This window comes from Neovison vison, chromosome 7 (assembly GCF_020171115.1).
Source record: "Neovison vison isolate M4711 chromosome 7, ASM_NN_V1, whole genome shotgun sequence".
NCBI classification, from domain to species: Eukaryota; Metazoa; Chordata; class Mammalia; order Carnivora; family Mustelidae; genus Neogale; species Neogale vison.
The window spans coordinates 148,540,297-148,562,588 of record NC_058097.1 but is presented as its reverse complement, the minus strand read 5'-3'; the positions used below and the strand labels follow the sequence as shown (position 1 = coordinate 148,562,588).

Sequence of the window (22,292 nt, the reverse complement as noted above, 5' to 3'; positions counted from 1 at the left end):
TGGTGCTCAGCCTCCAACAGCCTCCACTCATACAGACGCAGCAATAAGCAGGGGAGCACTTGGGGGCACTGGGAAAGCAGGCCCTGAGAAGGTGGGGAGGTGAAAGCCACTATGGGGGGACCCGTATACCCGCTTCTTCTTGGGCACATAGCGTTTCTGAAGTGTGTCCAGCCTGGGCTTGGAGGAGTGGCACAGCAGCGGGCACCTCAGCATGCGCTGCAGGGCCTGCGTGTTCTTCTGGATTCCTAAGGCAAAAAGGCGAGGGTTGGGCAAGGTACTCCTCCTCCATCTGCTGGATGCCTCCCCCAGTTTCATCATTCCCCGCTGTCACAGCAGCCCTGGATGCAAGGATTTCAGAGGCCCCAAGATGAACACACTGCCCCATCTCTCTCTGATCTGCTGCAGTGCCTGAACCTCCATCACTCATTTGGTGAATACTTGTCCCCTGGGTGCACTAGGGGAAAAGAACTGACCCCAGTATAATCCCAGTAAACACAGTGGGTTCCACTACAGGGATGGACTCCCATGACACCACAGCTGAGTGCCAGCAAGTTCCTTTGAAAGCACAAACACTGTTAACACATCAGTCTGAAATAAGGGGCTCAGAGGAAGCACTGCCTCCCTTGCCTCAAAGCACAGAGAGAGGATTGGGGATGTTCCATTTGGGCCTTAGCTGGGCTGGGAAGGAGCTCAGGAATCCGACCAGTCTAGGTATCTGTTCCCAAAAACCTCCCAGAGACACTTTTCCAACCAGAGCGAGCAGCTGGGGCTAGACTGGCTGGAATCTCAGAACACCTGTGGTGCCTCAAAATCCAATGAAGGCCCAGGCCAGGGGACCTGATACGGGAGGCTCCAAACCAGGATACCTTCAGGATCCCTTTGACAAAGGACAGCATCCTGGTCTAGAAATGAGGCTTTGCCCTGACTTGCTCTGGGCTGTGGAGAGGGACCCTGCTTGGAGCCATTTTCCTCACGTACCCTTTGGCTCAACAAAGGCTGGATCAGGTTTGGCTGTCAGTAGCTCCTCGTAGCCATGGTACTTGCTGGGGAGGGAGGCAGTCGGGGGCTTCCGACAAGCCCCCTTTACCTCTCTGGGTGCTGTGTGGGGTGGTCTTTGCTCTTCCTCCTTCATGGCTGAATCATCCCTCCGGAGGATGGAGGAAGGCAGCTCACCCACCTGTGTTCAAAAGAAAACCAGCTTCCATTAACACGTCTGAGCATGAGCTCTGTGCAGGTTCCCATGCTGGGCCCTGTTAAGGGCAAGAACCAAGACTGGGGTGAGAGGATGCAGTCATGAAAGACAGTGATCGTGCACCTTGGTAAGCACTGGAGGAGAAAGGAGCACAAAGGTTCTGGGTGGGCCCAGGAAGCCCTCACCCCACCTGCGAAGCCTGGAAGCCTCCTGGAGGAAGTGAGGCCTTAACCTGCATGAAGTCTTGAAGCAGTGGGATGGCCGTCCCCACGCAGGCGTGGGGAGAGGGGTGGGCAACAAGTGCTGGGGAGAGAGGCCTGCTGCAGGCCATGAAGAGCAGCGACCAAGCCACCCATGTAAGTCCCGGCAAGGTGGATCTGGGGGACCTTCAAATTGGTATCTTTGGGGTGTACTATGAAGAAGGGCCACTGGAGCAATAAACAGGCTGCAGATCAGTAAGGACTAAAAAGCCAACCTGAGGGTTTTGGTTTGTTTTTGAATCTTCTTTATCCTCATGGAGATGGCAAAATCAGCAGAGGAGTTTTTTTTTTTTTTTTTTTTTTCAGAGTGATTTTTTTTTAATTTTTTAGTTTTTTTATAAACATATAATGTATTATTAGCCCCAGGGGCACAGGTCTGTGAATGTCCAGGTTTACACACTTCACAGCACTCACCATAGCACATACCCTCCCCAGTGTCCATAACCCAACCACCCTCTCCCTACCCCCCTCCCCTCACCCCCACTCAGTATGTTTTGTGACATTAAGAGTCTCTTGTGGTTTGTCTTCCGCCGGATCCCATCTTGTTTCATTTATTCTTTTCCTACCCCACAAACCCTCCATGTTGCATCTCCACTTCCTCATATCAGGGAGATCATATGATAGTTGTCTTTCTCCGATTTACTTATTTCGCTAAGCATAATACCCTCTAGTTCCATCCATGTCATCACAAATGGCAAGATTTCATTTCTTTTGATGGCTGCATAGTATTCCATTATATATATATACCACATCGTCTTTATCCATTCATCTGTTGATGGACATCTAGGTTCTTTCCATAGTTCGGCTATTGTGGACATTGCTGCTATAAACATTTGGGTGCACGTACCCCTTTGGATCACTACGTTTGTATATTTGGGGTAAATACCCAGTAGTGCAATTGCTGGGCCATAGGGTAGCTCTATTTTCAACTTTTTGAGGAACCTCCATGCTGTTTTCCAGAGTGGTTGTACCAGCTTGCATTCCCACCAACAGTGTAGGAGGATTCCCCTTTCTCCGCATTCTCGCCAGCATCTGTCATTTCTTGACTTATTAATTTTAGCCATTCTGACTGGTGTGAGGTGGTATCTCATTGTGGTTTTGATTTGTATTTCCCTGATGCCGAGTGATGTGGAGCACTTTTTCATGTGTCTGTTGGCCATCTGGACGTCTTCTTTACAGAAATATCACGATGTTCTGGAGATCTGTCTTTGCTGATGTGGACGGAGCTAGTTCGTTCCAGCAGAGGAGTTTTTTTTTTTTTAAATACATTTTTATTTCTTTCCAGCAATGACAGTAACATCAATGATATCAGTGAGTGTTTCCCAGATCATGTGCCAAGTAAAGATGGAGAATTTGCTTTTGATAATAAAAGAGAATGATTTTAAATTAACCTATGATAGTGGAGATGTCAGTACTTCTACAACATATATTTTCTTTGTTTGTTTGGCTTGGTTTGCTTTTTTTTTTTTTTCCCCAATTTATTTATTTTCAGAAAAACAGTATTCATTATTTTTTCACCACACCCAGTGCTCCATGCAAGCTGTGCCCTCTATAATACCCACCACCTGGTACCCCAACCTCCCACCCCCCCGCCACTTCAAACCCCTCAGACTGTTTTTCAGAGGAGTTTTAAGGGGGTGAGTGACCACTGTCTGCACTCACATTTTTAGCTTACCTTAATGGTTTTATAAGAGACATACTGCCGAGACTGGGTTTCATATGTAGGGATGTTGTTTATACCCTACACGAAAGCTTGTGGCTAAGAAGAAACAGAATGTCTGAATAGATCTGTACCAAGTAGAGATTTCAACAATTCTTCCAAGGAAAAGCCAAGGGCCAGTTAGCTTCACCAGTGAATTCTACTAAGCATTTATAGAATTAACACCAGTCCTCCACGAACTTTTCCAAAAATTAGAAAGGGGAACACTCCTAGCTCATTCTTTGAGTTACTATCCTGAAGCCAAAACTAAGGAAATACATCACAAAAGGACAATACAGACCAATATCCCTATGAATGTAAGCACAAAAATCCTCAAAAAATATTAGCAAACCAAATCAACAACCTGTAAAAAGGATTATATATCATGATCAAGTGGGACTTACTGTAGGTAGACAAGCTTGATTAAACATCTGGAAATCAATCAATGTGATATACTATTTCAACAGATAAAGAACAAAAACTACATGATTGTTTCAGTACACACAGAAAAAGCATTTGGCAAAATCTAACATCTCTGTGACAAAACCCCAAAAAAACAAAACAAAAAAACAACCCACTCAACAAACTAGGAATAGAAACTTCCTCAACACAAAAAAGGATATTTATGAAAAACCCACAACTAACATCAGAATTGATGGTGAAAGACTGAAAGCTTTCTCCCTGTGGTCAGGAGTAAGACATGTCTGCTCTTTCTGCTTCTGTTCCACTCTGTGCTGGAGGTCATAGCCTTGGCAATTCAGCAAGGGGAGAAAAGACTTTTCCCATCACAGTGATTCACAGTTGACTGTATTCCTTTGGCTCCTAGGAAGCCCAGAATTGCATCTTGGCAATACACCTCTGTTCCCAGAGCAGCAGGGCAGATGAGCAGGTCAGAGTGAGTGAGACCTTATTTCCTTTCCTGTCCGTATTTTCCTTTCATCCAACTTTTGCAAGCTCATTTTTTTCAAGCTCGTTTTAAAATATTTATTTACACTCTGCTTTGTTCTAAAAGGTTCTGCTATAGTTCATATAGTTTTATATCATATAAATGTGTATGTCACTAAGTCACTTGTGGAATAACAGATGGATGGAGTCAGACGTAGATGTATGCATGTGTATCTTGGAAAGATCTGGCAGATTGGAGGGGTGAGATGGCAGGTAGGGAGCTGAGGAAAGGCAGTGGTATAGTAACACTCAAGGGGTCCTGCCAGCTCCTCCAGCTTCCTATTTTCCTTTTCCTAAGTGTCACCCTGCTCCCCAGACACTGAACCATTTGTGGTTTCTGCACCTGCCACTTTCTGTCCTCTGTAGCCTGCTTAATGCTATTTGCTCTGCCCAGGATGCCCTCCTGCCCACCTTTTCACCTTGTCACTGTCTACTCAGCCTGCAAAGCTCAGCTCATCAGAACCTCTTTCAGGAGCCCTCCTGGTCTGGGCAGAGGATCCTGCTTTCCTCCAGGTTCCCAGCACCTGGGTTTCCCTTAGTCTCAGCCCTGACTGCAAGCATTGTTCCGGCACTCCCCCAGCAGGCTGAGGATAGCTCAAGGGCAGGACCTTCGTCTCAGCCAGCTGTATTCCCAGGATTCAGAGGCAGCATCAGAAGTGATGTGACCTGTCTACGGCCATAACACCCTGAACGCGCCTGATCTCGTCTGATCTCGGAAGCTAAGCAGGGTCGGGCCTGGTTAGTACTTGGATGGGAGAAGTGATGTGACCTTACACAGATAGGTTGAGGCAGCGTCAAGCCCTTCTGAAAAACTGGTCAGAACCGTGCCCCAACAAGGCCCCAGATGCTGTCTGTGCCACAGGACCATGAACTCTCTCTGGGGGTAACCCCCCACCAGTAGCCTTGGCTCAGTGGAGCTCCCAGAGGGGCTTGCAGGCCTGCCAGGGGTGATTCCTTCTGGTTTCCAGACCTGTCTTGGGCTCACTTCTGGCTGCCTACAGCAAGCCAGCTATGCCAAAGTCATACAGGAGCCTCCGGGAGCTAGGAACAAGGCAGAGGAAGGAGAACCAGGCACCTGGGTCAAGAATATGGACTCCATGCTCTTGGTGTCCTCGTCTGATAGGTGCTCTGGGCTGAGGCGGCTGGGTCTGTCGCTGTGGTGGGACATGGTCTCTTCACTGTGCACGGTGGAATCGGAGCAGATGGGAGGTAGGGGCACGAAGGTCCGGTGGGACAGGGAGAGGCCCTCCACGCCCTCGACAGGTATCTGTGACTCCAAAGGACTGCCGGCAGCAGACAGCTCTTTAGTCAGCCCTGCCTCAGACTCTGGGATCTCCTTTGAGGGAGATGGGACTGCAGTCACAGGGAGATGATGGAGAAGTAGAGGCTGCTTTGGCACCTTTGGGACTTGGGTTTTCACCTGTCACGGGAGAAATGTTGGATTGGTTAGCTTCCTAATCAGAATCTCTCTTCCTGGACCTCACCAGACTAAGGCAGTGGTACTGTGATCAGGGTACAGGACGAGGGCTCATAGGAGAGGGAGGGAGCCAAATCCCACTAACTGGGCATCTACAATGTGCCCTGTACATGGCAGATGTTGCTTGATTTACACCTCAAACTACCCAGGAAATAATTCTTATTTTATAAAAAATATTAAATATTTATAATTATAAATAGTTCTCTTTATTTTATAAAAGTGGAAGTGAGGGCTCAGAGAGAGATGACTTGTCCAAGGTCACAGAATTATTCGGTGGCAGAGCCGGTATCTGATTTCTGCCTCATTCTGCATCCCTGATCCTGTCACTCTGGCTCTCAACAGTCTTCTTTTGTTGGAGTTTTAACATGGTGCCCTCAACTTTCCTCAGAGACTCCTAGTAAGACCTGGAGGAGATGGTCCTGTCCCTTCTGGAAGGAAGCAGCACCAGGCCCCTTTCAGGATGCTGGTGCCTACACTTTAAATGAAGTTTCATATGGCAAATCTCTCTCAGGGTTCAGAACCAAGACGATTTAACTTCTTTCCTGTTGAAATTCTCAGCTTCCTTAACTAGCAAAAGCCCACCATCCTGGGAGAGAGGATTTCGTACTTAGCATCTGGCTCACTCTGATTGTGCCCCTCTCAAGCTGACGGATGGGAAGGAGACAGTCCAGTCCTTAGAGGAGGCAACAAACAAGGGGAAGATGATGGAAACCTTTTGAACTCCTGTCTATTTCCAGCTTTTAATTCTACTCTGGTCCTCTAAGGGCTCCAAAACTAGAGTTTGGCTAGACAGTGACAGGCTGCAGAGGGAGTCAAGAGGAAGTAACTGTATTTAACTTTTGGGATCAGCAATGCCCAGTCTAGCTTTTAGTCATGGGAAGGCTAAAGTTCAGGAGGGAAAAGCATTTCACAGAAATTTCTGCAATCCTTCTAAGGAAGGAGAGATGTGACTTACTTTACAGCATCCCAGAAGGCTAAGACCACTGGCTGGGTTTGGTTTGGGGGAGCAGAGTGCTCTCAACAGAGGGAAATGCTTCTTTATGTGTAAGAGATGTGTATTCTATGCCTGGTGCAGCCATTCACGACTCCCACAAGTGGTTAGAACTTGCATAGGGGCGGAATTGGGAGATTATAACATATTTTTGCATCTGCTGCTTCATCCAGTCCTCTCAGCACCTCAGGGAGGCTTGGAGTTGAGAAGCTGAAGCTCAGAGAGTGAAGCTCTTGCCCAAGTTCGGGCAGCTGTGCAAAGTGATGAAGCCAGGCTCATCCCTGGGTCTTCAGACCAATTTCTCCCCTACTTTTCCACAGCTCTTTCTCAGGGCCTCTGTCAAAGTTGGAAGCAAGATTCCACGACCTTCACAGCTTCTCCCTACTCTGACAACTGGGTCCCTCTGGCTGTCTTTTCCTTTTTCTGCGTGTATCTGTGTGTAACAGACACACAAAGCAGAAGACAAAGCCAGTACTACAGACCTAACAGAAGGAATCCATGATGAGTGGGAAAGGTCAGTTCACATGCAGTAAAATGGGCTCCACTTCCTCGGCCTTGGCAGTCCTGCCCTGGAGGCCTTACCTTCCTCGAGACCTTCCGAGGCATCAAAATATGATGCTTAGCCTTTACTATCTTCTTGCGAATCAAGTGGATCCCCAGCCGCTCCTGGAGGAAGCTTTTCAGCAGTGGAGGGACCCCTGGAGCCATGACGGGGAAGATTACTATTAGTGGATATTTACTGGGGGTTTACTATGCACCCAGCGCTGTTCCAACTGCCAGACCTGTATTAACTTACATCATTCTCACACCAACCCTGGGAGGTAGGTACCTGTATTATTCCCATTCAATAAGTGAGGAAACTGAGGCACAGAGACGTTAAGAAATTTGCCCACGGCAACAAGGATAGTTCAAAGCAAGGGTGAGAACTCTGCTGGTGTCACTCTAGGACCCAGGATTCTAAGGTGCCTCCAAGGTATAGCGCTGGTGGCAGCACCCACCGCACCCACGATGCAACACCTACTTCTGGACACAGCTGCTTGAAACCTCCTGCATGACCCTCTACTTTCTTACCCCCTCCCCTGCTCAGCCATGCCTCCCCTGCAGGCCCCTCCCCAGATGGGAAGTAGGAAATGAGATCACAATAGACCTGCTCTACAAAGCCAGGTGTTACTCAAAGATCTCATGCAGGATCTAGCTTTGCCTCATTCTTGCTGTGAGTCTTTGGGTAGATCATGAACCTCCCTGGACTTCAGCATCCTTCACTGGGCACGGGGACAATGACATCTGCCTCACAGGGTTGCTGTCAGGTAAGCTGGTACAGAAGTGCTTAGCAACATCTGTGATTCTCTCCGTTCCCAGATGTACCAAGAACCTTGTCCACCCATGATGCACAGAGAAGCCCAGGACTCAGCCTCAATGAGGTGGGGCTGAGGGTGCCCAGAATGCCCCTGGGCACCGGGATGGGGGCACAGGTTTGCAGGCACCATACCTCGTGTATGGGACACCAGAGGGTTATTATGAAAGATGAGCTCGCGGAGAGACGGGAAAAGAGCTACTGGCAGGATGGCATCCTCCTTGGCGATCTATAAGGAAGACAGGGAAAAGCTTCAGGTCAAAGCTGCCCCACTTCTGCCCAAGGGCTCCCAGGCCCTATACCGTGGGGCTATGTGCTTGCTAGGGCAGGGGTGGGGCCGGGGACGTGAGGCTGCTGTGCCGGACTCAGGGCTGGGCAGGGTCTGCTCCTGTGGTTTCACCTGTTCACACCCACAGGATCAGGATCCTATCTGAAATTCCACATCACTATTTCACGTTTAAAAGTTAAGAATTCTTTTCTCTTCTCCACATTGGAAATGTAGCCCAGACCAAGGAATGGAGATGTTGGTGACAAAATGAGAATAAGCACAAGGAGTCTGGAAGTATGGCCAGGCATTGATTTTGACTTAGGGATACTCTTTGTCTGACACTTCACCTTCCTCAATGCAACCTCTACACACCCCAACAGTCTGTCAACAGCATTCCTGGTGGTCTCTTTTGTTAAGGCCTGTCTTGGACACTAAGCTGGGGACAGACAGAGGGCAGGACAGGGGGGACCCATTCATCTAAGGGAAAAGCCGAGCCAATGATAAGAAGACCTCCCAGCTGTCTGGGGCCCAGAGGCTGCTCTACCCTCTTGTGGCCAGCTTCTGAAGGGTGAAAAATACCTAATCCTTGCTGAGCAGAGTGGTTGGAACATCCCTGGGAAGGATGTCTATTAGCAACAGAACACAAGAAGAGGGGCCAAGAGTAGATCAGTGACCTTTCAGATGCACCCTGAAAGTCACTGGGTCAGACTCTGGACCCGTGGAAGGCCACAAGACCTGAGGACTGTGAGAGGGAGGGCCCTTCAGTTTGGCTTCCTCTGGAGCCCCAGTGGGTAGCAATAGATGTCCACTGGGCAATGAATCTACCCATTCTTATTCCTTTGTGTTCATTCAATAAATAAGTATTAGTGAATGCCAACATGAAATAAGCAAAACAGCTAGAACTCCTGTCCTCAGGGAGCACTGCCTGTGGGGAAACAGGCACCAAAGTAGTAACAGGAAGGACAAGAGCTCAGCAGCTGCGATGGGCGCTGTAAGAGAGGACGTGTCAAGTCCCAGGGTGATCTGGTCCAGGCAGGGAGAGAGTCAAGGCTTCCCTGAGATTTGAATGCTAAGGAGGAGGTAGGGACAGAGTATGCACCACAGAAACCTCGATATTAACCAAAACGTTCCCTCTACTTTCTGGGCACACAGCGACATGATCTTCGTGCCTCCACGCAGCTAGATGTGCTGGTATGACTCACGTCGTATGCAACCCGGGTGGAAGGGATCATTTCTGGGCACAGCCCATTTGAAACCTCGTGTGTGACCCTCTACGTTTCTTACCCCCTCCCCTACTCAGCAATCAGTCTGCCAGACACAGCCAGAAGGGACCTGGGTCTCTGGGAGATCATGTGTGAGGCCACCAGCCCACCTGGAATCCTCATAGTAGATTCTATGAAATCAAGAAATAGACTCCTACTCAGGAGGTCGTGGGGGAATTTAAGGTGTGTGGCAGCAGCTAACGGTGCATGCTCCGCCTACTGCAGAGAGGAAGTGCCTGACACAGAGAACCATGCGTAAAGGACCTCACAGCAAGGAGTAGGAAAGCCAGCTGGAGGGATGAAGGAAGGCCACTTTGATTAACAGCAGAAAGAAAATGAGGCTAGAGATGCAAGTTGGGGGCAGATCAAAGCTAGAAAGATCTTGGTCCCGGGGAACCTATTACATAAATTTGTAGAAGTAGGAGGACCTAAATATGACAAGATTTGGTCACAGATTAGATATACATGGCGAGGAAAGATGTAAAGGAGAGAGAAACATTTAGGACAACAGCCAGATTTTGGTGTGAGTAAACCATGTGCTCTTCTCTAAGATATGGGAGATCATTAATTCACTTTGGATACATGTACTTCCTAGTAGAGATTCAGGTAGGCAGTGCATATACTGGTCTGGAGTACACAGGAGGGTTCTGTGTTGGAATTATAACTTTGTGAGCCACAGTTCATGGGACAGTGGGTATATGAAGCCATCCCTACGGGGAGAGTCCAGAGTGAGAGGAGAGGGACCAGGCTTGGCCCCTGAGCAACTCTAAATTTGGTCATCGAGACCACGACTTGGCCCACCTTTTCTGTCAAGGACCAGGGAGTAAATCTTTGAGGCTTTACTTGCCATACGGTTTGTGTTGTAACTAACTCTACTGTGCTGTTATAGCACAGAAACCGCCAGAGACAATTCATATTATTAAGTGTGATTGCTCTTTTCCAACAAAACTTTAGATATGGAGTCTGAAATTTGGATTTCATATAATTTTAAAGTGTCATGAAGTAGTATCCTTCTTTTGATTTTTTCAACCACTTACAAATCAAAGAATTAGTCTTAGCTTGAAGGCTATACAAAAACCAAGGTCAGTTGCTAATGTCTGTGGGCCAAATCCATCCCTCCATCTGTTTAATAAAGCTTCATCAGAACACTGCCCTGCTCATCCATTTACATGTTCCCCTTTGTGCTACAAGGCAAAGCTGAGTAGCTGTGATGGAGTAATGGATTTATCCGGCCCTTTATAGAAAACATTTGCTGACTTCTTATCTAGACTCTAGGGAAGAAGGAAGAATCTACAAAGAAGTATAATATGTGTTGGTAAATAACTATAAAATGGTGGTTAAAGAGAGTGCAGAGTCTCTCATATGCAAATCTGGTGGTCAAGAAGCAGTGACAACAAAATGAGGGAGGGAAAATTAAATTTGTCAGGATGCAAAATTCCATCTATCCAAATCAAGTGACTAAAAAGCTGAAGAAAGTTACAATTAAAACTGATAGAAAGTTGAAAGATATCCATGGCATGGATGTCATTTTCTGTGAAATTAAGTCCCAGCTGAAAGATATGGGCTTGGGATTCTGGATGATATAGTGAGGAAAATGTGGCCATTGGGCTAGCCTATCCCCATAAGGTGAACTGCATGCCCTTGAAAATAAATTCAGGATCCAATGTCAATTTACTATTTCTGTCCAATTTCATTGGGTTAAGGCAAATACAATTTAACCTACCAAATTTATGAACTAAGAAAATATTAGTTAAAGGTTGACTGAAAGTGATTACTTTGCCTGTTTTTTTTTGTTTTTTTTTGAGAGAGAGGGATGGAGAATGAGCATTATCAGCCAAGGGGGGGGGGAGGAGAAGAAGAGGGAGATATTCTTTTTTGTTTTCTTTTTAAGATTTATGTATTTATTTGAGAGAGAGAGAGAGCGAGCATGTGCATGTGTACAAGCTGAAGAAGGGACAGAGAGACGGGGGAGGAAGAATCCTCAAGCAGACTTCCCACCAAGTGTAGATCCCAATGTAAGGCTTGATCCCAGGACTCTCAGAGCATGACCTGAGCTGAAATCACAAGTCAGACACCTAACCGACTGAGCCACTCAGGTGCCCTGAGATAGAGAATCCTAAGCAGGCTTCATGCCCTGACATGGGCTCAATCTCAGGACCGTAAGAGCATAACTTGAGCCAAAATCAAGAGTCAGACCCTCAACTAACATAGCCACCCAGGCACCTCATTTACTTTACTTTTGACACAAAACTTATTAGATTTGAGAGGATATTCTAGACATTTAAATTGCTTGAACACAAAATAGGTTTTTTAAAATTTGTAACTTTAATAAATGGAATGTTAATTTCAACACAGGTAGCATGAGTTTTCCTTGATGTGATCAAAACATCATTCATTCATCAAACAAACTCACTGGGTACCTATCATGTACCAGGTTCTATTCCAGACGATGAGGATATAGTTATAAGTAAAACAAAATCCTACTATCAACCTACATCCTGGCAGTAGACAACTGATAATAAAGAAAAAAGATATATATGTTAGGTGATAACCATCATAAAGAAAAATGTAATTTAAAAACTCAAGTAAGCATGTAGAAAAATGGAGAGTACGGGTGTCTGGGTGGTTCAGCTGGTTAAGTCTCTGCCTTTCCCTCAGGTCATAATCCCAGAGTCCTAGTATCGAGCCCTATGTCAGGCTCCCTGCTCAGAGGGAAGTCTGCTCCTCCCTCTCCCTTGGCCTGTCTCTCCCACTCATGTTCTCTCTGAAATAAATAAATAAAATCCTTAAAAAAAAAAAAAAAGAAAAAGGAAAATGGAGTGTATTACTACCCTCCTAACAATAGGAAAAAAGACAGAATAACCTATAACATCATAACTTTTCTTGCATCTATCAGAGAGCTAAGGTCTCAGGGCAATCATGTGGACTGAAATGTAAGGAAAGGTGGGTACCTCCAAGGGATGATGAGACATGGACACTGGCTCAGGTGTGGCAGAAAATGGGAGGAAGAGATGGTAAGTGCCATACAAGCAACTAGAAAGAAATGAGCTACCATTTTAATGAGCTGCTGAAGGTTAAGTGTGCACTAGAGAAGGAGATGAGAATTCTCAAGAGCTGCAGAGAAGGAGAATTCATGCCACTTATACACAAAAGACTGGACCCAGGGAGCAAGACAAGAGAAAGCCATCCCTGGGGCAAAGGCCTGGAGGAGGAGAGCCCCTGCCACTGTCAGAAAGATAGGAAGCCTGGAGATCAAAAGAAAGCTGGGGTATCCTTATATCAGACAAATTAGATTTTAAACCAAAGATGATAATAAGAGATGAGGATGGACACTATATCATACTCAAAGGGTCTGTCCAATAAGAAGATCAAACAATTTTAAATATCTATGCCCCTAACATGGGAGCAGTCAATTATATAAGCCGATTAATAACAAAATCAAAGAAACACATCAACAATAATATAATAACAGTAGGGGACTCTAACACCCCCCTTCACTGAAATGGACAGATCATCTAAGCAAAAGATCAACAAGGAAATAAAGGCTTTAAATGACACACTGGACGAGATGGACATCACAGATATATTCAGAACATTCCATCCCAAAGCAACAGAACACACATTCTTCTCTAGTGCACATGGAACATTCTCCAGAATAGATCACATCCTGGGTCATAAATCAGGTCTCATCCAGTACCAAAAGACTGGGATCATCCCCTGCATATTTACAGACCACAAGGCTTTGAGACTTAAACTCAATCACAAGAGAAAAGTTGGAAAGAACTCAAATACATGGAGGCTAAAGAGCATCCTACTAAAGAATGAATGGGTCAACCAGGAAATTAAAGAAGAATTGAAAAAAAATTCATGGAAACAAATGAAAGAAAAAAAAGGAAAAAAAGAAATGAAAAGAAAACATAACTGTTCAAAATCTTTGGGATGCAGCAAAGGCGGTCCTAAGAGTAAAGTATATAGCAATATAAGCCTTTCTCAAGAAATAAGAAAGGCCTCAAACAGCAACCTAACCCTATGCCTAAAAGAGCAAGAGAAAAAAACAGCAAAAAAAAAAAAAAAGCCTAAACCAAGGAGGAGAAAAGAAATCATCAGAGCAGAAATCAATGAAATAGAAACCAAAAGAACAATAGAACAGATCAATGAAACTAGTAGCTAGTTCTTTGAAAGAATTAATAAGATTGATAAACCTCTGGCCAGACTTATCAAAAAAGAAAAAAGAAAGGGCCCAAATTAATTAAATCATGAATGAAAGAGGAGAGATCACAACCAACACCAAAGAAATACAAACAATTATAAGAACATATATGAGCAACTATATGCGAGCAAATTAGACAATCTGGAAGAAATGGATGCATTCCTAGAGATGTATAAGCTACCAAAACTGAACCAGGAAGAAATAGAAAACCTGAATAGACCCATAACCAATAAGGAAATTGAAGCAGTCATCAAAAATCTCCCAAAAAACAAGAGCTCAGGGCCAGATGGCTTCCCAGGGGGAATTCTACCAAACATTTAAAGAAGAATTAATCTCCATTATCCTGAAACTATTCCAAAAAATAGAAATAGAAGGAAAACTTCCAAACTCATTTTATGAAGCCAGCATTGCCTTGATCCCAAAACCAGACAAAGACTCCACCAAAAAAGAGAATTACAGACCAATATCCCTGATGAACACAGATGCAAAAATTCTCATCAAGATACTAGCCAACAGGATTCAACAGTACATTAAAAGGATTATTCACCACGACCAAGTGGGATTTATTCCTGGGCTGCAAGCTTGGTTCAACTTCTGCAAATCAATCAGTGTGACACAATACATTAATAAAAGAAAGAACAAGAACCATATGATACTCTCAATAGATGCTGAAAAAACATTTGACAAAGTACAGCATCCTTTCTTGATCAAAACTCCTCAAAGCATAGGGATAGAGGGTACATACCTCAATATTATCAAAGCTTCCTATGAAAAGCTACCTATGAAAAACACACAGCAAATCATTTTCAATGGGGAAAAACTGAGAGATTTTCCTGTAAGGTCAGGAACACGGCAGGGATGTCCACTATCACCATGGCTATTCAACATAGTACTAGAAGTCCTGGCCGCAGCAATCAGACAACAAAAAGAAATAAAAGGCATCTGAATCAGCAAAGAAGAAGTCAAACTCTCACTCTTTTGCAGATGATATGATTCTTTATGTGGAAAACCCCAAAGACTCCACTCCAAAAAATGCTAGAACTCATACAGGAATTCAGTAAAGTGTCAGGATATAAAATCAATGCAGAGAAATCAGTTGCATGCATTTCTATACACACACCAACAGCAAGACAGAAGAAAGAGAAATTAAGGTGTCAATCCCATTTACAATTGCACCCCAAACCACAAGATACCTAGGAAGAGACCTAACCAAAGAGGCAAAGAATCTGTACTCAGAAAACTTTGGAGTACTCATGAAAGAAATTGAGGAAGACACAAAGAAATGGAAAAATGTTCCATGCTCAAGGAGTGGAAGAACAAATATTGTGAAAATGTCTATGCTACCTAGAGCAATCAACACATTTAATGCAATCCCTATCAAAATGCCATCAATTTTTTTCAAAGAAATGGAATAAATAATACTAAAATTTATATGGAATCAGAAAAGACCCCGAATAGCCAGAAGAATGTTGAAAAAGAAAGCCAAAGTTGGCAGCATCACAATTCCAGACTTCAAGCTCTTATTACAAAGATGTCATCATCAAGACAGTGTGGTACTGGCACAAAAACAGACAAACAGATCAGTGTAACAGAATAGAGAGCCCAGAAATGGACACCACTCAACTCTATGGCCAACTAATCTTCGACAAAGCAGGAAAGAATGTCCGATGGAAAAAAAGACAGTCTCTTCAACAAACGGTGCTGGGAAAATTGGATAGCCACGTGCAGGAGAATGAAACTGGACCATTTCCTTACATCACACACAAAAATAGACTCAAAATGGATGAAAGACCTCAATGTGAGACAGGAATCCATCAAAATCCTTGAGGAGAACACAGGCAGCAACCTCTTTGACCTTAGCCACAGCCACTTCTTCCTAGAAATATCACCAAAAGCAAGGGAAGCAAGGGCAAAAATGAACTACTGGGACTTCATCAAGATCAAAAGCTTTTGCATGGCAAAGGAAACAGTCAACAAAACCAAAAGACTTCTGACAGGATGGGAGAAGATATTTGCAAATGATATATCAGATAAAGGGCTAGTATCCAAAATCTATAAAGAACTTATCAATCTCAACACCCAAAGAACAAATAATCCATTAAAATCAGACAAGACAGATATCAAGACAAGAAATTTTGTTCAAGGGTGCCTGGGTGGCTCAGTGGGGTTAAGCCGCTGCCTTCGGCTCAGGTCATGATCTCAGGGTCCTGGGATCGAGGCCCGCATCAGGCTCTCTGCTCAGCAGGGAGCCTGCTTCCTCCTCTCTCTCTGCCTGCTTGTGATCTCTCTCTGTCAAATAAATAAATAAAATCTTAAAAAAAAAAAAAGAAATTTTGTTCAAGGCACAGGGAAACAAGTCAAAAGAATAAAAGAATCAACACATCAGGTAGATATAAAAATTCTAGATATTTATGTGCCTGATAGTAAAATTTCAAAACAAAGGCAGCAAAAACTGACAGAACTAAAGGGAGAAATAAAGAGATCCACAGTCATGATTGGGGATGTTAACATGCTGCTCTTAATAATTGGTAGAACAAAGAGACAAACAATAATATAGAAATGATCTGAGTTATACTACCAACCACCTTAATTGGTATTTATAGAACACTATTACTTAAAACTGCACAAGACACATTTTTTTCTAAGCGCACATAGAACATTCACCAAGACAGAATATAGGATGGGACATAAAACAAGTTTCAATAGATGTCAGAAGAATGAAATCTTACAGGTTATGTTATCTGACCACAATAGGATTAAAGTAGAAATAGTAAGTATAAGACATCTAGAAGATCTCCATATATTCGGAAATGAAGCATTTCACTTATCTAAATAATCCATGGGTAAAAGAAGAAACCACAACAAGAATTTAAAAAGTTGAATAGAATGAAAATAAAAACACAAATCATTTGTAGGATGCAGCTAAAACAGTGCCTACAGAAAAAGTTTATGGCTTTACATATTTATATTAAAGAGAAGAAAAAGGTCTAAATCAATAATCCAAAATTATACTATTTAGGAAACTAGAAAGAGAGGAACAAATTAAACTCATGTGAGTAGGACAGAAATCAAGTTAGGAGCAGAAATCAATGAAATGGGAAAAGAGATGAGTAGAAAAATCCAGTGAAACCAGCAGTTTAGTTTTTTTAAATAAGACCCAAGTGGGGACACCTGGGTGGCTCAGTGGGTTAAGCCTCTGCCTTCAGCTCAGATCATGATCTCAAGGTCCTGGGACAGAGCCCCACATTGGGCTCTCTGCTTAGCAGGGAGCCTGTTTCCCTCTCTCTCTGACCATCTCTCTGCCTACTTGTGATATATCTCTCTCTGTCAAATAAATAAATAAATAAAATCTTAAAAAAAAAAAAAAGACATGAGTTACCAATTTCAAGAATCAAAGAGGGATCCATCATACATCTATGGGTCCACTGATTATTGACAAGGTGATAAGACCATAATGGGAAAAGAGTAGTCTTTTTGATCAATGGTGTTGAGTAAACTGCATATTCACACATAAAAGAATGAAGTTGAACTCCTATCTCACACCATATATAAAGATAAACTCACAATGGATCGATGATCTGAATGTCAAAGCTAAAATGATAAAACTCCTAGGAAGAAAACACTTGAGGAATGTGGCTGTACCAACTGTTTGCCTTACAAAGAATGTAAACGGAGTACCTTAAAAGTTGCCTACATTTCAGACTTGAGTAGAGCTCAGTTGGTGGGGTTTATAGAAGTCAAAGAGTACATGGCTACTGGAAAAATATGTTAACACAAAACATGAAGGAGAAACATATTAAATTTGTCCCATGGACTACATCGCTGTTCCCGCAGACTAGAACATTTCTCACTTCACTCTTCCCTCACACTTTACCTAAACTCATGAAACCACTCTCTGGAGAACCTTCCTTGTTCCCAAATATTAGGTTAGACTGCCCCTATCATACAGTTCATAGCATTGTGAATTTCTTGCTAACACTAAGCATGCTTATATTGAGACCATTTGTCCTCTATCAGTCTTCCCTATGGGTGACAAGCTCCAAAAAGCAAGAAGCACAATCTCTCTTTGCACAGCTGTGGGCCTAGTATGCAGCATAGAGCCTGGCTCATGGTAGTAAGTAAACATCTATAACTGAATGGATGGACTCCTGCCTTGGTCTGCACTTTCTCCACTTCCCCTACCCTGAGAATTCCGAGCCCACCTATCTGTAATGGGGAATTATAGGGCTGGCCTTCAGGCCAGAGCAGACTGCATCCCACCCTCCCATTTGTGCCCCCGAGGAAACAGGTAGAGAAGCAGAAGAGTCACCTTGTTGTAGGCCAGGCTAAGGCACCTCAGCTCTGGAAAGGGTGGGGCCAGCGTCTGGTTCCTGGCCTTCAGTGACTTCACGGGAAGAATCTCAAATATGGGAGGAAGAGCACATACCTTGGTTGCCTTAGAAGGAAAAAAGGTCTATTGTCAAAGTGTCCTGATGATAAGAGGCTGAATGCTGCCAAGGGCCACTGTGGCACCTTCCTATGGAGGGTGATGGAAAGAATGACCATTCTAGAGAGTCTTGGCCAAAAGAGACATCTAGGATCATAATGGGAGATGTTACCAAGGGCCCAGAGTTCTGATTCCAAGTTCCCTGAGGTCACAGGGTGAGCTAATTCTCCAGCATCCAAAGTTCAGGTTTCAAGTGCTCTAAGACCAAATGATAACAGAGCAGTGATGCAGACATCAGAAGTTCCTTGCCCCCACCTCCCACTTTCTGCCCTATAGCAGCTTATCCTGAAATGGCTCTTCTCTACATTTGGGCTAAAATTTCTCCAAAAGTCAAAAGGACAGTGCTTGCATTTTATTTAACTTCTCTTTTTAAAGTTTTTCTTATTTCTAAGTCATCTCCACACCCAACGTGGGGCTTGAACTCACCACCTTATCAAGAGCTACACACTTTTCCGACTCAGCAGCTACTTACGTTTTAAAGGGGCTTTTCTTAGTGGGGAGAAGGAGAGCATGAGGGATCTGAGCCTTGAGTACCTGGTCCTGATGGGTTAGCTCACACCCTACCATGGAGGCTCTTCATTCCAGGATAAATCAATAGCTAAATCCTGGATGACTTCAAGCAGTCTGGGCCTGAATGTGACTTGGTGCACCCGGGTCACTTGCAAGTCGTGGTTTTTCAGCACAACCCAGCCTGCCTCAGGATCAACATGTTTCATTAAGCAGAAAATAAAACTTACTGGATTAACCGTGCCTGGCTCAGTTCACTCACTGATTCCTTGAGTTAGATGGGACCAGAGGAAATTACAGGGTAGATGTTGGGCTAATCACTGGGTTCAAATGAACTGGATTCTGTTCTAAGCTCCATTAATTGCTGTGTAATCTTGAGCAAGTCACTTAAATTTCAATTGTTCATTCAGTGAACATTAGCAGAGTACCTACTTGGAGCCAAGTATTTTGTGCCCTCCTAGGATCCAACTTGTACACCCACACAAGTGGGACAGGTGAGTGATGGGTGAGAGTAAACAAAAACCAGTGTTGGTGCTTGGGAACGTCTAGCATTCTCCCGTCCAGGCGATCCAAATGCAATCTGCCAGACACCACAGTGGAAAGTGGTGGCACTCTGGTAAGGCAGACTCCTCCACCCTGCAATTCCCTATGCGAAGCAAGGCTGTGTATCCTGCAGTTAGACTGCACTATCCAGGGGCGTGAGTGTCCTGACCTGAGGGCATGAGGGATACAAACCTGACTTTTACAGACAGGGGCCACTACGAGTCTCAACCATCTAACACACCTGACTACACACTCAGATGCCAGGGAGTTGGGATCTGAGCACTGAACAACCACCAATTATCTCTGACTTTTGTGGCAGACTGTTTAACGGCCCCAAGTCCCTCTAGGCCATATGTATGCCCATGGGCAGTGTGATCTTGGTGCTCCTCTCATTCAGAGGTGGAGTCTGTATCTCTATGCCCTTGAAACTAGACTGGCTATTGTATAATAAAGAACTTGGTCTCTGTCACAGGTTTTTAGCATGGGAGCTTTCAAAACTTTTGAAACTTCCTGAGTGATAGGAATACCTTTGTTATTCGTAAGCCCTGGGTTCACACTTAAGTTTATGCTAATGAATGACTCAGGATGGAGGCCGGAGTACCTGAAAGACAGCCTCTCAATTACAGAGTTGGAGTTCTGAGCCAGCTTCACCTCTGGCAAGGGAAGGGGCTAGAGATTAAGCTCAGTCCTGTGGCCAGTGGTTCAATCATCCATGCCTATGTAGTGAAGCTCCAAAGAAATCTCTGGACACTGAGGCTTGAGTGAACTTCCTGACTGGAGAACAGCAGACATGGGAGGGTGACAAACCCAGATTCCACAGAGAGAGGGCACAGAAGCTCTGCATTTGGGACCCTCCTGGACCTCACATTATGTATCTATTCATTTGGTTGGTCCTGATTTGTACCCTTTGTAGTAAAACTGTGATCATAAGGACTGTGTTTTCCTGAGTTCTATGAGTTGTTCTAGTAAGTTATTGAGCCTGAGAAGGTTGTGTGAATTCCAAAATTTATAGCCAGTTTGTCTTAAGTGTGGATAGCTTGGGGACCCCCAAATTTGCAGCTAGCATCTGAAGTGAGGGCAGTCTTGTGCAGTGTGCCCTGCACTTGTGGGGTCTGTGCTATCTCAAGGTGGCTAGCATACAGAATTGTACATACAGAATTGTACCTATTATACTATGACTTGCTTTGACCAACAGAATGTGGCAGAAGTGCCACCATTTGAATTTCAGAGCCTTGCAATTCACTCTTGCCCTCTTGGAACCCTAAGGCCACCATGCTGTAAAGAAGTCCATAATAAAAGGGACTGCATATAGGGGTGACTGGGTGGCTCAGTGGGTTGGACCTCTGCCTTCAGCTCAGGTCATGGTCTCAGGGTCCTGGGACGAGCCCCGGTACGGGCTCTCTGCTCAGCAGGGAGCCTGCTTCCTCCTCTCTCTCTCTCTGCCTGCCTTTCTACCTACTTGTGATCTCTGTCAAATAAATAAATAAAACCTTTTTTTAAATAAATAAATAAATAAAATAAAAGGACTCCGTATAGATGCAAGCCACACCAGCTGTCCATGAACCCAGGCCCCAGTGACCTAGCCAGCTGGATGAATAAGCCCTGGCAAAACCAATGGAACACCTAACCAGCCCAAATGATTGTGAGAAATAATAAATTGCTATTGTTTTAAGTCCTCAATTGTTGGGTTGGTTTGTCATGTGGCAAGAGTTAATTGATATAACTTCTCACCCAGCTTTATCCATGGGGAGGGAGTGTACTGAGGTGCCTCTCAAGGATGTGGGTTGGCTGAACATGAATCTGTACTTCTTATTGTAAATGAATAAATCAATAGTGATCAGTCCTCGTGAGCTTGGTTAGTAAGCGTCTAATCCTGAGAGAAAAGCCAATTTTCTGTCCAAACAAAAATCAAGCATCTAAGCCTATCAAACCAAGAATCAGAGCCTAGATGGTGGTATATTTGGCAAGGATGAGTCTAGCTTTTGGGGGCATTTACTAGGGAGCCCCCAAGGCTCCATATTGGTGGTAACCTCACCACTGTATGTGCATAGGCCAGAGCAGTGCCAGGCACATGGTAGGTACTTGGTAAACACCAATGAACGGGCTTCCTCAGTGTGATATATATAAATGCCGTTCATGGGTTCATTAGCTTACTTTTGTTTTTTAAAATTAATGTTCTAACTTAAGGACACAAATATAAAACAGGCAGTTCCTACCTCTGACGTTGAAAATCCAGGGTAAGATGAGAATACAACCTCTGAAACAAAAGAGAAACAGAACGAAGGTTGGGGAGTGTACTGACTGCCCCCAGAGAGGCTGGGGTCTGGCTCACCCAACCTCGGTGTACAGGAGGGTGACCCCTAGCAGAGTTCTCATTGGTCTCATCTTTAACGCTAACTGGGAAGAGGAGCTGGCTGTGATACTTGTCAGGTGGTGAGACTTAGAATAAAATCAAAACTCCTTGGCCAGGCAGAGGTCCTGCCTGATCTGGCTCCCACCTACTGCTCCAATCTTATCTCATGCCACTCTGTCCTTCCCTTACTACATTTCAGCCATCTTCCTTCTGACTCTACAACATGCAAGCTCTTTTAGCATCAGTACTGTTAGGCGGGCAGATAGTACTGATCAGAGAAGGCAAACCAACTGTCTTAGGATTTGAAAGTACTCTTGGTTTTGCTAGTAGAAACAGAATGTTAAGACAGTGAATTCAGCAGAGATACTAAGAATAACTAGCAGCACAGCAGTAAGGAAGAGGCTGTGGAGTGATTTTTGTTCTCGGCATCATCGGAATGAGATGGGCCAATAAATATCTGAGTTCAACCATGCATGAAAACATCTTCTTGGACTGGATCCTGTGCAGGCACTACTCACCACTGCCCTGGCTAACAGGACCCCGTGCACATGTTAATGATATTATACTGATAAAAGTTACATGAAAATGAAGTAAATAATAATAGGGGTGGAACATCACATGGCCCAAATAACTTCTCCTATGACAAGTGTCTGTAACGGACTGGAAGACGGGTTTGTACAAGAAACAAAGTAGGAGTCAGCAAGAGGATGGGCCATGGTTGAAGTATGGCTGCTAAAGAGTGATC

The 22,292-nt window shown here is 44.4% G+C and overlaps 1 protein-coding gene across 6 annotated transcripts in view; it reads right to left on the bottom strand.

The window, feature by feature from the left end:
* The window catches only part of XRRA1 (X-ray radiation resistance associated 1), a 67,327-nt gene that overhangs the window by 1,024 nt on the left and 44,011 nt on the right, over positions 1–22,292 (bottom strand). For 3 of the 6 annotated variants that reach the window (XM_044258536.1, XM_044258534.1, XM_044258532.1), the window contains 7 exons: positions 21,411–21,451; positions 17,968–18,093; positions 8,054–8,147; positions 7,147–7,262; positions 5,172–5,516; positions 979–1,177; positions 130–245 (listed from right to left, as the gene is read on the bottom strand). In XM_044258536.1, the coding sequence (XP_044114471.1) occupies positions 130–245; positions 979–1,177; positions 5,172–5,516; positions 7,147–7,262; positions 8,054–8,147; positions 17,968–18,093; positions 21,411–21,451 (1,037 nt within the window). The remainder of the gene's footprint in view (positions 1–129; positions 246–978; positions 1,178–5,171; positions 5,517–7,146; positions 7,263–8,053; positions 8,148–17,967; positions 18,094–21,410; positions 21,452–22,292) is intronic. The other 3 variants (XM_044258535.1, XM_044258537.1, XM_044258538.1) reach the window with 3 other exon arrangements.